General features: G+C 43.1%; 1 protein-coding gene across 1 annotated transcript in view; it reads right to left on the reverse strand.

The window, feature by feature from the left end:
• Window positions 1-17,544, reverse strand: part of LOC310950836 (transcription initiation factor TFIID subunit 4) — a gene marked incomplete at its 5' end in the record, with an annotated part of 88,643 nt that overhangs the window by 57,086 nt on the left and 14,013 nt on the right. Inside the window, 7 exons of the mRNA XM_083918842.1 lie at window positions 574-743; window positions 8,031-8,145; window positions 9,273-9,336; window positions 13,148-13,357; window positions 14,430-14,519; window positions 15,125-15,247; window positions 16,006-16,158. Of these exons, the coding sequence (XP_083774968.1) occupies window positions 574-743; window positions 8,031-8,145; window positions 9,273-9,336; window positions 13,148-13,357; window positions 14,430-14,519; window positions 15,125-15,247; window positions 16,006-16,158 (925 nt within the window). The remainder of the gene's footprint in view (window positions 1-573; window positions 744-8,030; window positions 8,146-9,272; window positions 9,337-13,147; window positions 13,358-14,429; window positions 14,520-15,124; window positions 15,248-16,005; window positions 16,159-17,544) is intronic.

Genomic DNA, 17,544 nt, shown 5'->3' on the forward strand with positions numbered 1-17,544 from the left:
TCCGCCTGTATTGATTAGCACACGCAACACTGTGTGTCAAGATCCACTAAAAAGAGAGAAAGAATCCAGATCTCACTGCCAAGTCTCATTCCTCTAAACTCTGTTCCTTTAGTCCAGAGGACAATCTGACAGCCAGCCTTCAAAAGACAAACCCATAAAGTATTTATATGTATGCCTGGGGTCCAGTGAGTTCAGACAGCCACTGAAGAATTCATTAAAGGAGGTGAAAGAATTGTTAAGTGCATCAAATTTAAACCGAGGCCAAACAAGAAAAGGCTCAGACTGAACCACTAAAGGAGAGAAAATCAAAACTGTCTTTAGTGATGACACTACACATACAGAGACAACATGTTCCTGACGCAAAAGACAACAGTTAGTGATTTCATCACTACTATAGTCTGGATTTTTAGCTTTGGATAGTTGTGTAGAGTAGAAGGGTGGGGGTACATATTTTCCGCTGCTACATTAACCACTTTATTTCAGATAGACGGTAGCATTCTCAAATTCCAAGTTCAATGTTCTAGAGTCTCGACACTGCAACGCTGCAAGATGGGCAAAACGCACTTATCTTACCTGTTTCCAGAATCCGTCGATGGAGCAGTCCCGGGTGGAGAAAGGCCTCGTCTTTACAGGAGCGGATATGTGTTCCCACAAGTTCAGAGTTGGTGGCGAGTATTCTTGCACTCTCCTCATTCAGGTTCACCCCAGCCATGGAGGCAACGTCATTGATGTCATCATCATCCCTGCAACGTCAAGGATGGTAAATAAGCAAAATACATGCAATGGAAAACATTCATTTGTAATGTAGAATCCCAACTACAATAAATCTAATGCAAGTATATCAAAGTTCTTCTGAAGTGGGGTTGTATGAGGTACTTATCCACAGTCAGTGTGTTACCTACAGTAGATGGCGGTCGACACGCCTTCAGTTTGGAAAGGCAGACAGGAGGACCGACACAGAAGCGAAGAAATGTAATGCTGTGCAGCTAAATGGATTTTAGATGCCTAAAATGGCCCTCCATCGTGTTCACTTAAGTGTACACTATATTGAGAATACTTTTACCATTTTACCTTGGTATCAGACAGACATGTTTAAGTTAACGTAGGTGGAACTGAAGCGGGTCTTTGCTCTCGTCAATGCCGGTAGACTCCATTGATAAAAAATAATAAATTTACCTTGCAGAACACAGGAGTTGCTGGTTTATTGCTGCCCTCATCATTTAGTTTGTTCGTACTATTGTGTGTTTTTCTAAAGGGGTAGGAACTAACAAACAAACTAACCACTCAACGAACACTCCTGTGTTCTGCGAGGTAAAATCACCATTTTATAGATGGAGTCTGTGGATTGGACAAAAGCATGGATAACCCTGCATAAACTTAAACATGGCTGATAAAATGGTAAAAAAAAATATAATATAATATTCCAAATATATCATACACTTGAACTGATGCTGATATTTTTAGATGGATAAAATATGTTTAGCTGCTGCACGGTGGTATAGTGGTTAACACTGTAAAGCTTCTGGATTTGAGCCCCTTCTGTGTACCTCATACAACCCCACAAAAATCCAAACTATCCCTTTGTGATGCCTTGGTGGTGAGGATTCAATGATACTGGCATTTAATTTGAATTTGATAAAGTGAACAAATCCTTTATAAAGCCCTAAAAATAGAAAAACAAATTTGATGTCCTTTATCTGGTTAGGATTACAGATTCTGAAGTTTTAACACATCGTGGTGCACAAGCCATTCCGAAACAAACTTACAACAGAGGTACAAGGTAGTCCACTACACAACTAAAGTCACTAAAGTCAGTGAAGGTCACACACTTATTAGGGCGCCCGGAGAGCGCAGGGGGAAATGCTCATTTGGGAAGCTGTCTTAAGGGATCTTGTCCTTGTTGCAGCATTAGTAACTCCTACTGGCTCGTGTGTCCACATTGTCTCCCTCTGCCTACACCCTCCACAGTTAGAAGATACCGGCTGTAGGCTGTAGTGCAAGGGGAAATTGTAATGTTCAATTGTAAGAAAAAAGAGAAAGACAAAAATCCTAAAGAGAAAAGGCTTCATGCTCCTTTATCCACTATAGAAAAGAATTCAGTTTGGGCGTGGAGGAAAAGCCTTATACACAAACCCTTACTTAATATCAGTATTCATGTCCTAACATTATCAACATATATTCCTGCTTTTATTCATGAATATTTCCTTGGATGACAATATGCATTCGTTTTGTCATAGAGAGCCATGCTTTGGTCATAATGGCACAGAATTCCCATCACGGGGTCTATTTGTGTCGGTGCTGTGAGGCAGGGAGATAAAGAGCGTTTGGACGGACTGTAGCTCGGTAAGGATGCTCCTGAGGATTGGCACCGAGCTGTAATGTATTTGGCCATACACTAATGTCAGCAAGCTCTATTTGCAGACTGCGTTTGCCGTACTTTGCTGGTTATTTCTCACAAGCATAATGCTGATTTCACATTGTTTACATGTTATTACACATAAGCAGAGACATGGAAGAGGGAAAACATGCATAATTTGTGTTTGGTTCATTGTATTTGACACTAAATAAGGCCCAAACATCCTATAAAGGATGAACTTTCTTTGTGAGTTGTCATCAAGACAAATTCCTCTACAGTTATTGTACTTGGCAAGTAACGATTGTGATCCTGGCCTGAATTAGCCAAGTGGTGACGTGTTGTGCTTACAGGACTGGCCGGGAGCGAGCAGGGGATTTTCTGAGTAGCTTTGACGGAGGGAACAAAAAACCACAGAACACACACAGAGTGGCCTCTCGCCACTCACTGGCTCACCTCCACAGTCATTTACATTCATGCCATCGATGTTGGTTACGACAGAGCTTGTGCATGTGCTGCTGTGCTTTTGTGTATGCATGTGTGCAGCATGGGGCACCGAGTTCTTTCAGGCGCCTGAGCGTGGGCACACGCCATCAGCCAACTCCACCCCACCGAGGGAGTCCCTCCTGCTCCTTGGTGCGGCCACAGAGGGCCGATATGAAACTTGACACCACAGCGGGAGGTTGACAAAGACGATTAGAGCATCTCCCCGAACCTCACACACCTCTACTTTCTCTCCTCTCTTCCTCCTCTGCTCCAGTCTAATTATGCCTTCACAGAGAGGATCTACATAACACAAACATGGATACAGAGGATTACACCCTGCGCTGCACCTCAGTCTGTGCACCTTTCTTCATCACGTCCTTGTGGATCATTTGACCTGTCCTAAAAAGGAACATGCCTGAGGCCCTGCTCAATCAGGAATAGAAGAAACGCTGCTACCTCCACTCTACATATGTCATCAGTGCAGTGAAATGTGCCAGTCACGTTGATAACCTTATTTTCATGCTACATATGAAACATTCTCTTTTGTCTCTTTTTGGATAAATCTATTCTCTGATGTACCAAGCTTAGTTAAGCAAGGCACCTTGAATTGAAACAACAAAACATGTTCGATAAGATTATCTCTGTAAAATAGGTTGTTATTCACCTTAGGGGTTGTAAATTGAAATCTGAAGCATAGCTAGCTTGGAAGTGAAGTGATTGAATTATTTATTTGTTTTTTAAATAAGATAGACCAACTTAATTTGACTATACCTTTAGCATAAAGGGTTTTAAGTGTATTCCCTGCAAACTGGCTTACAAATTACGATATTTGGCATTAGTCTATTAAGTGCATATCATAAAAAAAATGTTGTTGAAAAATTGTGTTCCGTGGCCTAAAATGATCGGCCCATAAACAAATTACCTGAATAAAATAGAGAATAAGCTACATGAAGCCATAGAAGTTGCGTCCTTTTTCCACTGTGCTGTAATCTAGCTAAATCTCTAAAATGTGAGGAAGTGAACATAGGTACATAAAACAGTACCCAGTACCCAGGAATACTAGTAATATTCATGACTATATTAAGTTTCTTTTTCTTGGATGGTCCGATTTCTGGGTATCTGGGATCACCGGGGTACAAATCAAATGAAAATGCCAGAGACAGGTCTGACATTAAAAGGAGGGAACGAGATATGAAATGCAAAATATTCCCGACTATACCTCTGCTCTAATAAAGCAGAGATGTAATTAGCTTCCACCGAAGCTAAAGAGCAGCCTCTCAGTTATTGGTTTGGGTTGGCTCGGGGACATGGAGCCGGTGGTCACATGAATACATATGCATGTCGTTTACATATCAAGCTTGTGTTTTAGAGAGGGCATGCCATAGGTGGTGAGAGGATTGCATTGCCATTTAGAGGTTGTGTGTTTGAGTGTGGATAGATGGGGTCGCATCCCCTCACCCCCACCATCACCACCACCATCAAACCAACCCCCCACCACTGTGGATAAAGGTCCCTGTGCCCAGGCAGGGGAGCCTGATTGATCCCTGTGACTAACACCCAGGCCATGCAGGTTTGTTGCGCCCACACTGAGAAATATGGAGAAGTATTCTCCATAAGACACCCAGGACTTTACTGGGCAGCTGATGGGATTTGTGTTTATGATCCAATGGATGACAGCACTGGTGTGGTACATGAGGGGCCATTAAACTGCTCATCAAACACTGCTAGATGTTAAATAATTAACTGTTATTAATTCGACAGACCATCCACACTAAAGATGTAATTATTCACAACCGTAACCTGGCTGGGTTCAATGTAGATTATGTTTTGATGAAGTAAATATGATTTGGGTGTTAATAAAAATGTATTATTGAAGCGTTTTGGACAAGCAGCAACCTCAGGAATTGAAAAATGAAGCCAAAAACAGCAGTTCTTCAAACGGCCACTGGCTCAATCCCCATAGACCCCCGTGTAAAATGCCCAACATTACATCAATGGTTGCCACCATTTTCTTTATGGATTGGTTGGAGCACAGCTCCCACTTTGAACATTATCTGATCCTGTGGCTTTGTGTGTTTCTAAGTCTCTAAATCAACAATATTTGGGAGGTTACTTTTGAGTTCTAAATGAGTCAAGTTTATTTAAAGCCTTTTTAAAAAAATAGGCACATCACATAGCAATTAACAGGGCGACAAAGGATGCAACCACAACGGCAGAATGAACTCACTTTGCTGGTAAATGATGGAAAAGGGCTGGTGGACTTCCACAGGCAACAGTGACTGGGGAACAAAACATTTGTTCCTCACGTGCACATGTGTCTTTTTCTATGCAACTATGTAAGTCTGTGTGTTTATGCGCACGGTTGTGTGTCCACCATGTACGGTAGGACCGGGTTGGATCTGAGGGGCTGAGGCTGAACTCGGAGGTTGGCAGAGGGCTGAGGGCCTCGGCTGGCTCGCCTGTGATTACAGCGGATGTCGAGTGTTTACAGAGAGACCGAAAGGGGGAGGGGGGCACAGAGACAGCTGCTTTCACTCTGTACTGTAAACTACACACACACACACAAACACACACACACACACACAGAAGGCTGTAGCTGCACTGGAAACCCTACAAGCCCTGCAGTGTGTGTGTGTGTGTGTGTGTGTGTGTGTGTGTGTGTGTGTGTGTGTGTGTGTGTGTGTGTGTGTGTGTGTGTGTGTGTGTGTGTGTGTGTGTGTGTGTGTGTGTGTGTGTGTGTGTGTGTGTGTGTGTGTGCGTGCGTGTGCTACAGCTGGCCCGCTGGGACCAGTGGCGCAGAGCGACAGCCATACACACATCAGTCCCCGACTACAGCTGAACACGGTGCCGGCTGGATGAGTGAGAGGCTAGTGGGTGCTGACTGACCAGGCCGGCCGCACTCAGGGGATTCGTTTTTTCTTTCTTTATGATCACGTTTGCTCCTCTCCTATGTTAAGCCTTTGTCGATTTGTAAGCATTCATGTCAAAAACATTTTTATGAATAAATCTGACCTGACCATCTGACATTGGCATGTTGTGAGCGCATAGGGAACTTTGAAAAACTTCTAAAGCAAATATAACTCTTTTTTTTTTCATTGTTATTTACAGGAAACACAGCGGCCACCTCTGTTCACAGGTCAAGCCATATCATGTTCATGTTACAGGTTTCTGTTGTGAGGACACAATGGCGTCCGATGGATCGCCTTGTAAACTGAGCTCTGCTCCAACATGTTTATATCCTCAGGTAAGAAAAGCGACAGCAAACAATAAACAGTGACTGAGGCTGAGAGGTTTCAGACGACAGTCCAACTAATGTCCCGCTGAAACCTTAAAGGAGAACACCACCTCAATCAAGACTTCCAGTGTGTTATTTCCATGACCTAGGAAACTTCAATCTATATTTTTGAGCTTGAGCTAATCTCTTTAAAAAAAATGTCATCAACTGTGGAGCTGCTCCATAGACAATGATTGTGAGACTGATTTTGTTTGTTTTCTTTATTTTTTACCCAAATGAGGTTTATTCTAGTGTAGTGTTGTCAGTTATATGAAAGAAAATGTTCTCTGCTCTTCTCTCAGTGTCTATAACATCTTTCACAATTCAGTGTAGCCGGCTCTACACTTTATACTTGATGACATCACAAAATTTGAGTTTTAGCACTTTTTAGCAGTTTTTTGGAGTTGTTCATGTTTACTTTAGACCGTCTTAGACCATAGGAATAACATGTATGCCTTCGAAAATGGGTGTAGATGGGTGCGCTTAATGCTCACTGTTTGCAGTATAAACTAAAAAGATACCGTATATGATGGTAAAAAATGTGTATAGCCGTTTCCAAGATGTACAGAAATGCTGCCTGAAGAAGAGAAAATAACACAAAACAAATGAGATGAAGATGATGTTAACAGAGGTCCATCACTCATTAAACATTAAAATCAATATCAGCCTAACCTCATATTTGACTTAAATTAAAAATGTGAGTCAAGGAAGTTCAGCGAGAGCGTGTTTTCGGAAGCAAACAAAGTATCGGCATGTAGAGACAAACACATGCCTGGAGAGCAGGCATCGTGTAGCCTGTTTAACACATATATGCAGATTATCACCTGACCTGGATGAAAGGAAAATATGCAATGAAATGTCAGTGACATGCAGCTTCCGTGACAGTGGTGCTGTGCGTTATTGGGCTTATGTTGAAATCAGTGCGTTTGTGTGTGGAGGGCCACTGTGAGCACCGCAGGGGGAAAAGGGTCGACAGTAACAAGCGAGCCTGACAGCTTAATTACCAACGCAGCTAAAGATTTATTGGTTTATCAATCAGAGCCTCAGGCGCTGCCTTTCCCCTCAGGAGACGGGAGCCATTACCATGAACCCGTTGGCCCATGTGACCCAGACTCTTCTTGTCCCGGCCCGGTCACACCAGGGCAATCCTAAAATCCCTGTTCCTGTCAATACATGCAACAGTATTCTCAGATCCTTAGGATATACACATATGTTTATGTGCACCCAAGCAGGGACACAAACACAAACAAACAGAGAAATAGAGACATACGTGTATATAAAAACATACAAACACACACACTAGCACATATATGCTGCACACACACACACACAGACAAACACAAATACATAGAGACTCACACACAACATGAACCACAAAGGCCAGCATGTGGGTGATGAACCTTTTATGTTTTGAGACAAAAGCCCAGCTGAAGCAGAGACGAGACCAGAGAGAGAGACCAGAGAGAGAGAGAGAGAGAGAGAGAGCAAAGCTGCGGGCTAAACACCGTATGTTTGACTTAACCAAAAGGTATTTTCAGAACCGCATCCAAAAATTCCAACCATCTGGACACAATTACCGTATTTCTAAATTAAGATGTAGCTCATTTGTAATTCTGCCGATGAGTTGTGACACTGACACAAGAAGGGCGAACGCTGAGGGTGATCTATTGGCTGGCAATGTGTTGCTATGTGGTGGGCGCAGAGAGAAAGGACCACTGATCAACCAGCCAGCCAGGCAGCCGGGGCAGGCAGGCAGCCAGGTGGCCAGGCAGACAACTGGGATAAACACTCATAGCCTTAGCTGAGAGTGTAGCCTGTAGTCATGCGGAGGCATTTTAGTGAAATGCTGCCCCCATGTGACAGCTGCCCAGAACAACAGCCGCTCTACAGTCCGTGTCCTAGCAAGAAGAGTTGTACCTGAAAGAACCTCCTCCAGGGTCGTTGAGCTTGTTTTTCTGATTCCCAGAGATCTGAACAGCCAGGCCCATGGGACATTTGCCTGCTTGGATGATGCCTCCCTTCCCCATAGTGCCTGTTAAGAAAAAGGGGGATAAAGACAAAGAAGAAGACACTAAACAAAACAGATAAGGAGTAATGTTATCATTGAAATGTCCCCTTCTATCTGCGTCAAATATCCTCCTGTCTAACGACTACCTTCAACTGTCTAAGTCATCCTCGCAGGGGTAGATGAAGGGGGGGTAGGGGAGCGGTACTGTCGCTCTCCCCAGGTTGGTGCAGAAAGCGTCGCTCTGTCAATATCACTGCGCTTCACCGGCTCTCCTTACACTCCTAAACCGCATCCTGCTCGGAGACACGTTTTCCAGAGAGGCACAAGGACTGCCAGAGTGAATTTAAACTTGATTTTAACAGGCATGTTCCTCGCCAAGAGGCACAGGAAAGTATTTTTAGAACTATCCCCGCATTCCAATTTATGGGCATAAAACAACCTACAGATCTTTCACTGCAGGCAATCTTGGGGAAGGGGGCAGATCAAATTTGTATGCACCTCCGATCATACACACACACACACACATACACGTACACACAATACACACACCACCTGAGAGCACACAGCTCTCTTCGGGGAGCGTTACACCCGGTTGTTGTTGGGGCGATATTTGTGGGCTTCTGTGGGAAGAGTGTTTGTGAATCAGTGTGAGTAAGCAGCAGCGCAAATGTTTGAGAAGGCTTTGTAACCAGACAGGGAAAAAAACACCTGTTCTCTCTGTGGCGCCTGTCTGTTTACACTTCTTACAGCCTACTGAGAGAACATTTAGGGTTTCACTAATAGCCATCTTTGTTTAACCTATTTCGCTGGCTCTTTATTTAACCAGAAGGTCAGGCTGAGTTTGAGAATCTTGAAATATCTGGCCGAGCATGTAGCTTTACTGGGAGTAGTGAAAATTGAAGGCCAGGACCAGAAGCAGAGTGTGTGTCAGAGGACTTCTTCAAAGACAGAAAACTGAAACTCAAACCGATGTCATTGTTTAATACTTTATCCATAACTGAATTTCACTCTCTCGCACAATTTTAAAATGTCTTCTTCTGAGAGGGACAAGAGCAAAAGAACGCCTGAAATAAAAATAGCGAGACTGTATATGTGATGGAAATCAGAAGGTTGTATCCAAAGTGTGTGGAGAAGGCCTGCAGATGTCCTACCTTGTGCTCTGACAGACTGCGTGATCACCACAGGCATCCGGACCTGGCCTGCTGTCTTGATGCCCTGAGGAAGAATAAATAGAGATTGTTTACTTTACTGTAGTGTTTCAAAGAATGGAACAATTTGTAAGTGAGAGGGGAGATTAAAAAGAGTGTAAAACTGCATGCCTGCTGAACCACTTCGGCACTTTTATGCCATCCCCAAGAGGAATTGTTCTGGGGGAAAATCAACTTTTGCTCCCATTGCAGACTTAGTTAGTTGCAAGAAATGATCCATTCAATCTGAGCCGAGAGCCACTTAAGTTTTGTGTGTACTGAATTATGTTCTACTGTAAAAACAAATATACAGTATATATATATATATATATATATATATATATATATATATATATATATATATATATATATGCATTATTACTGCAGATATATATATATATATATATATATGTATATACATATATATCTGCAGTAATAATGCAGGATAAATGCAGAATAGATGCATTTTAGAATTTTCACACAGAGAACGTGGAGATCAATGTATATGCTCAAGGAGGATGGATTTCTGTCACAGTACATGACCTACATTTGCTTGCTTTTCCAGATAAGACAAAGGCAATAAGAAGTCAAGACAGCAGTGAAAAAATAGTTTAGAAGAAGGAGAAGTAGTGGTAGAAGAAGAAGGAGCAGGCGGGTGGGGGATGTGCTGGGCTATTAGAGTCACTTCCTTCCTTGGTAGCAGCCACAGGCCCAGCCTCAGGCTCAGCCATCCATTCCTACCAGTTTGCTTCTTGCTGCATATTTTTTAGCCTTGTTTTCCATTCCCTGACACATGCTATATTACTGTTCAAACTACTGAAAAAAGACAGAGGCCATTTTTCCCAGAGATCCACTGCAGGGGCTTGCGAGAGTGGGAGGGAAGGGGGAAAAAATACATTCAGCACAGGCAGAGATAGCTAGCACCTCTGGCCAGCCGGCGACACAGTTAAGAGGGAAAAGAAGTCAGGTAGAAAGTTTGGGAATCAGAGGCTAAAAGGGAAGACACTGGAACAGAACTCACTGCTCGTCTTTCATTTCAAAACAAAGTCAAAATTAGATGTGATAAATGCTGGAATGTAACATATCTAATGTAAATAAATTATATACTGTTTATTTTGAAAGATTGCTACAATTTGGCACTAACTAATGATTTCATTACTGCTAGTATTCTTCTGTGTCAGCTGTAAAAATATTATATTCATTCTATGATTTCCCACAAAATCCAATCCAGTCAAACAGAATTTAAAGGTCCCATATTATTCTCATTTTCAGGTTTATACTTGAACATGTTTACATGCTTTAATGTTCAAAAAACATTATTTTTCTCGTACTGTCTGTCTGAATATACTTCTATTCACTCTCAGTCTGAATGGCTCTGTTTAAGCGCCTGTCTCTTTAAGACCCCCTCGTGAAAAAGCCTGGGCTTCTCTGATTGGTCAATATTTCTTGGTCTTCTGCATCTGCACTCTGAGCATCATTGCAGCTGGGGAATGACTGTAATGGCATTGTAGCGTCACCTTCTACTAGTGGTGCAAAATCACCGATGCGAATCCGAAAACGATTTTCACCATATACTGTTTATAATTTGCCCCGAGGTAGTTTAAGGTCCAGCAAGTTTATTTGACTAATGGTGTCAATGTTTTAAAATAAATAGTTAGTAGATATTCCATCCTAAATGCGTTAAAGTAACACAGACGTTGTTCAGATGTCTTGCAATGAAAACAAGCTGTAATTAATTAATGAATTAAACCCATGTCATGCTATCTCCAGTTGCAGTATATATACCTTTAAAAATAACATTTTGAAAAAAATTACGCATAATTCTATTTCCTTGTGTAGTCTATAGACTTACTTACTGTAAGAAATGGTGCCCGAACTACTTTAGGAAGAGCGGATTTTTTTAGCCTAATTCAACTAGCTGTCTGGTTTCAGACTGTTGTCTGTGCCAGGGGCAATCATTTACTAATGTTTTGTGTGATAGCTTATGTTGGTGTTTTATGCATGTGTGTGTGTGTGTGTGTGTGTGTGTGTGTGTGTGTGTGTGTGTGTGTGTGTGTGTGTGTGTGTGTGTGTGTGTGTCTGTGTGTGTGTGTGTGTGTGTGAGAGAGAGAGAGAGAGAGAGAGATTTAGAGACCAGAGGCATGTTCTGGACATAGACTGCGGCCGCCACATTGCTTTAAAATTGACCCAGGGCTGACCTAGTTACCTCGCTTCACCCTTCAACGGTTAACGGGTAGAGGGAGGGAGAGAGGGAGGGAGGGAGATGAGAGAGCGATGCGGGGGTAGATACAGTGAGAGAAACTGTTGGAAATTGATGGAGAGAGAGCAGAGGATGGAAAAGAGAGAAAGCAAGTGAGAGAAAAAAATTAAATGGAACCCTCTGGCTTGCTGATCCCTCTGCCTAGACCAGACCAAGCTGATCCTGGCCTTGCTTGACCCATCCATAGACTGCCTGTGCTCATCATTTTCACTGTGCACATGCACACGCATACAGTATACCCACACACCCATGGTAATACGATACTGCTGTGGGCTGTCGGTGTCCAGTGCTGGACCCTGCAGGTTACCTGGCCTTACTTCATCTGTATCTCCACAATATTTATCACTGGATGAACTGCTCACAACCTTGGGTACTACTTGTCCAGTTGCAAAAATATCTTTAACTGGGGAACAAAATTAGCTTAGTCCAAAGGTGTTGCCAAAACCTAATACTAAAGCTTTCTGCACTGAAACTAACTTAAAGTAAACTAAACTAAAAGGAATACAATAAAAACAAATGTATAACCTTGATCATAACTACTGTATGGCAATTGACATTACCTTTTGTATCACACTTCATAGAAAGTCACAAATGATGTTGGCCTAAAACAAGTAAATACACTTTATCTATATATCACCTTCCATTAATATAGTGTTCCTGCTCATTGGTCACATACTGCTAACTAGCAAGGTGTCAAAGTCAAAACAATAATAATAATCAACCACCATCTGTTCTGGCAGCGGAATTGGCAGCACATTGGGCATACTGAGAATGTCCAAAGTGTGAATCTGTAAGTTTACAATATGTGTGTGTGTGTGTGTGTGTGTGTGTGTGTGTGTGTGTGTGTGTGTGTGTGTGTGTGTGTGTGTGTGTGTGTGTGTGTGTGTGTGTGTGTGTGTGTGTGTGTGTGTGTGTGTGTGTGTGTGTGTGTGTGTGTGTGTGTGTGTGTGTTCTTATTAAAGTCCCGCAGACAGAAAACGTTTCTGTGTGGAGTTTTGTGTTTCCTGTGGCTGCGTGGAGATGTGTCCACGTTGTACTACTTGATATTTAGATAACTGTGCATATCTTAAAGTCCTAAGCACATTAAAACTAAAACAAATGTTGTCTGGTGAAGCCAATGTGAAACCTCAGTGGGTCTGGGAGGTGGGTGTGACTCTCACTGATGGCTGTGTGACTCCCAGCCATGGCGCTGTGACACACTCCAGCCTGATAATTCAGCCTTGTATAAGAGCCATCAAAACACACAAACACACACCACCCCCCTTCAGGTCCGCATCCATCATACTCTAGCACTTCTCTGTTGAATGTAGGAATATTGTGGGTAAATGTTTATCACATCTATTACCGGACCTCTAAGAACTCTAACCCTCTCCATCCACACACACCTCATACACATTTCTCTACACATTTTAATTATAATACTAACTGCTATTGCACTGGACTATAATATATTGTATTTGCTATATTTCTAGTCTTGCCATCACTGTAAATCACTCTGGATCTCAATTCAATTTAAATATAAACTAACAAATGTAAACATTGTGATGCATTGCACCGTGTCTGCACCGTCCACACATACCATGCCAGCTGCATGTCCGAGCGTCCCAGTGGGTAGCGCATTGGCACCCGTAGTGATGCTTACGCTGTTAGGGTGGCGTATGCGGACAGCTGGCCCTGCCACAATGGCAGGAGGGGGGCCGCTGGGTGCTGGTTTGACCCCCTGCTGCGGGGGTGGGGTCAGGGACTGCTGACTATTCAGCAAAGACAGCCTCAGGGCCGGGAGGCTCTTCTGTTGATGGGCAGAGAGAAGGCAGAGTTTATAGTCAAAGAGAACAACAGACATACATGAGAAAAATACCACGCACAGCTGCAGAAACCAATACTGCTGCATAATGTTATCATCATCATTCTAAAACAGTTGAATTTGATGTCGGTGAGTTAACCTACAGTGTGTTTAATACTGCATACTCCATACATGAAACATGGCCATTAGCCATTTCTGATAATCCACTGTCACTGCCGACCTGAGGAGCTGATGCTACCATACAGACTATTTCAGGCAGATTTTTTGACGTAAGCGACCTAACATTGCATGACAACATGTGTTTGTGGACGGGTTGGGCGGTCGGCCGCCTTGATGTGACGCTCATCACGGTTGGCTGGAGAAACCTGCTGGCTACTGGCAGGGACGGCTGCGGGGGCCACTGTCACACACAGTCAGAAGTCAGGCCAGAGGGGTCCGTGTTTGTCTGTGTGTGTGTGTGTGTGTGTGTGTGTGTGTGTGTGTGTGTGTGTGTGTGTGTGTGTGTGTGTGTATCATTCTACTGTCAGGCCTGGCCATCATTGGCATTGGTGCCAAGGAAAGGACTACTTTAGGGGATCAGTTTAGGAAACTACATGAGAACACCAGCTTAAGGAGCCACGTTAAGGGACGATTAGGGAGCAATTATTTTAGGGGTCAATTAAGAGCTAAGGGTTAATGTAGGGCATTGCAAGAGCAGCGGAGGAATGTAAAATTTACTCAAATACAGTACTTAAGTACAAATTCTACCTACTTTTACTTTACTTGAGAAGTTACATTTGAATCTACTTTATACTCCTACTGGTAAAGATGACTACTTTGTGAGACATATAATGGTAGGCTTAAGGTTAATTGTTAAGTAGCCAGTTTAAAAGACCAATTTAGAATAACAGTTTTGGGAGAAATTTAGAAATCAAGGAGAAGTGTAGGGAAGGCCATTTAAAGCCACAGGTTTTAACAGCAACAGCAGTGTGATTTTCAGTAAGGAGTTGAGTTCAGGGAACAACTGCCTCAGTCAGTTTTAAAAGTTAAAAAAAAGGTTTAAAGGCAAGAAGCACACCTTGAGAAAGGGCACCAGGTAAGGCTGCGGAGATGACTTGAGCTCAGCCTGCAGCCGACTGGTGAACTCCTCCGGTTCAATCTTGGCATCCTGTTAGGTGAGGGGTAAAGTAAAAACATCCCTTTACAAGAAGGCCTAAATAGTAACTTAAGCACATCATGCTGACTTGAACACAATAAGATGACATCGCATCGCTGGGACTGATGATCAGCCACTCAACTCCCATCCTGCCACCTCTGGGCGCAGCTCATGAATGTGTAATGTGTACAAGATGAAAGTTTATGATAGAGAAAGGAGGGTTTTGGAAAGAGTTTCATGCTGCCATCTACAGGTATAAGATATCCAATACAACAACACATTTAAGAGTGACCTTTGACTTATTCCATCAAATATATTTTTGATCACAAAAAAAGTTAAGTTTCTTGGAAGAAAAATAAATTATTGAGGAAATAGTCAAGTTAATCAGATACATATAAAAGCATGGGTATAGAAAAGAAGCAACAGTTAGAACAAGCAGGTCAAGGTTTTTAAAAAGGTTGATTCTCAAAACACACAAAATGCTGAAAAGTGTGAGTGAACATGATCTGGGCTGGAGTAATTGACAGTTTTCATAAACATTCTTATTTACAGAACCACAACACTTCCATGATGTCCATAAGCGTGGTGTTTGCTTATTGGGTTTTTTTTAAGCTCACCAGCAGGTCCTGAACCAGAGACTTGACGTTCTTGGAGGTCTCAGGGGACGGAGAGTTGTGAGACGCCAGCTTGATAAGTGTGGCCAGGAAGTTTTTACACTTCTTGACATTCTCTTGCATTTCCTGTAGGAGAGAAGAAAACAATGATCTTCCATCTCACAGAATTGAGGATCAAAGATCTTATTTCTAAAGAATAACATTTAAAGAAATTATCTTCTTATGTTATTAATCTTGGATGCATACAAGTGTTTAAAGAAAGGTATTCCTTTCCTCTCCTGAGCGGAGAGGACGAGACCTTGTATTTGTGCTGCGTTTCTTTTATTAATACTAGATACGAAAAATACTACAGAATAAAATGACTTGGATTGATCAAGAAGCTGACAAGCATCAGTCACAAATCAGAGCACAGTGCACGCTGCCCAGTCATGTTTGCAGCCAAATGAGACATGGCACCTGTCCAGTCAAACGGCCAGGGGCAACAAACTGTAGCACAATGAGGGCCGAATGTATGAAGATGTGAGGGTCTGTGAGTGTGTATCTCTGTGTGCATTATGTGTGTGTGAGCCTGCATCTACGGCTGTATCTGTGAATCCATGTGTCCCTGCATGTGTATATACACATGCGTTCATGGTGGCTCCTTGGCTTTATGTCTGCGTCTGTATGTCCTTGGGTTGGTACACACTTGTGTGAATGTATGAGTGCGAACGTGTGTGGGCATGTGTGAGACACTTGGTGTATAGCCAGCTGTGTGAGGCGGTGAGGCTGTGGGTCCCGGGCTGAGCTTGTGACACAACTAGCCTGCTGGCAGCTGTGACAGTGCCTACGCCCTTGAGGGTGGAGTGTGGGCGGTGGTGGGGGCAGGGCGGCATGAGAGAACGGACCTGGGACACGACAGGACCTCCGGGGTTCGCGGTGATGCCCGTCTGCGGAGGCTGCACCGGCTGGGAGGCAGCCTGGGCCGGGGCCTGAGGGGCCATAACCACGGGGGTCTGCTGCGGAGCCGTCACTGCCACGGCCGGTGCCACGGGGCCCTTCTGGAAGAGCAAGGAAGAGACAGAGAGATAAACAGGACGTGACGCCTCGCTTGCAGCAAGGCCACAGAGAACAGGAGGCAGGCGCCACAGCGCTCCTGTCACATCTGGTGTCCTGACTTCGGTGGACATTGCTTAACAGACAAGGAGGAGGAAGAAGGGGAGGTGGTGAGAAAATAGAGGCTGGGGAAGACAGGAGGCCATCAAAGCTTTTCTAAACAGACACCTACCTGATAAAGGGTGCATCTTATCAAGATTTGTCACTGGTAATTCCAAACAATAGCCACTTTGTCCCCTTTCTCAAAATGATATGTGAGGGAATGAATGACTAGAAAATATCTCACATTCCAAACACAAACCAATGAGGTGCCATCAGCAGTCTCTCACTCTAAAGCCCTCATCACCTCTTTGGAATCTCTCAGGGCCTGTTCACACTTGGCAATAAAATACATCTTATGTGGTGCAATCCTAAGTGGACAGTTCTAAATACAGTTGTGAATGCACCCAAAATGCATAGAGGACACATTGGGGTCCGATGATTCAAACCACATATGGATGGGGTCAAGGCCACATGCAGATCCACATATGTAGTTGTGCTGTGTGGTGTGTTTCTATCTACACTGAGAGGCTGCCTAGTTAGTGTGTGTGTCTAACGAGAAATCTCCTTAACAGAGAGGAAAAGGTCTTTGAGTCTGAATCCAGTCACAGCAATCCTCAACTCTGACCAAAAATGTACAATATATTGCATGTTTTCTGTTAGGCCAAATATCACAGTTTCTCCTTGGATGAATTCAAATATGAGCAAGGAAATTAAATCTGCTCTGCATCTCAGCTGGGTCTAGATGCAATATGGATATGCAATATTAGGAAAGGAAACACTGTCTGATCAGAGCCTCCAGAGCCTCAGTTCTACAGAAATGAGAAGAGTTCAACTTAAAATATTATCTCCACCAGTGCCAGTGTACAGTACAGGATGTTATGATGAGGACCCAAGGCAGCAATATCCTGCAGCTATACTTATTATAGCTGCAGGATAGCTATAGTTATAGTTGGAAATCTGTTATTGTTCCCAATTTTCTCTGCAAGCAAATAACTTAATTCCAAGATTATGTTCATGTTCGTTATTGTATCTTTACAAACCAAATGATCACATCCCACAGTAACTTTGAAAATAAGCAAGGTAATTAAAAGCCTCAACAATGAATTATGATTGTGCCTTTATGTGCTTACAACCTACTGTGCATCCTATACCTACTACCATAAGGCCACAGTGCTATTTCTTGGCATCACTTGTCAAGAATGTCGAAGGAAGAAAAACATAAGGCAGAAGACTGAAAAATTGGCAAGTAAGGAATCTCACTGAGCGGAGTGCAGGACAGGAGGAGGAAG

This window comes from Echiichthys vipera (assembly GCF_963691815.1).
Source record: "Echiichthys vipera genome assembly, chromosome: 1".
Classification (NCBI taxonomy): domain Eukaryota; kingdom Metazoa; phylum Chordata; class Actinopteri; order Perciformes; family Trachinidae; genus Echiichthys; species Echiichthys vipera.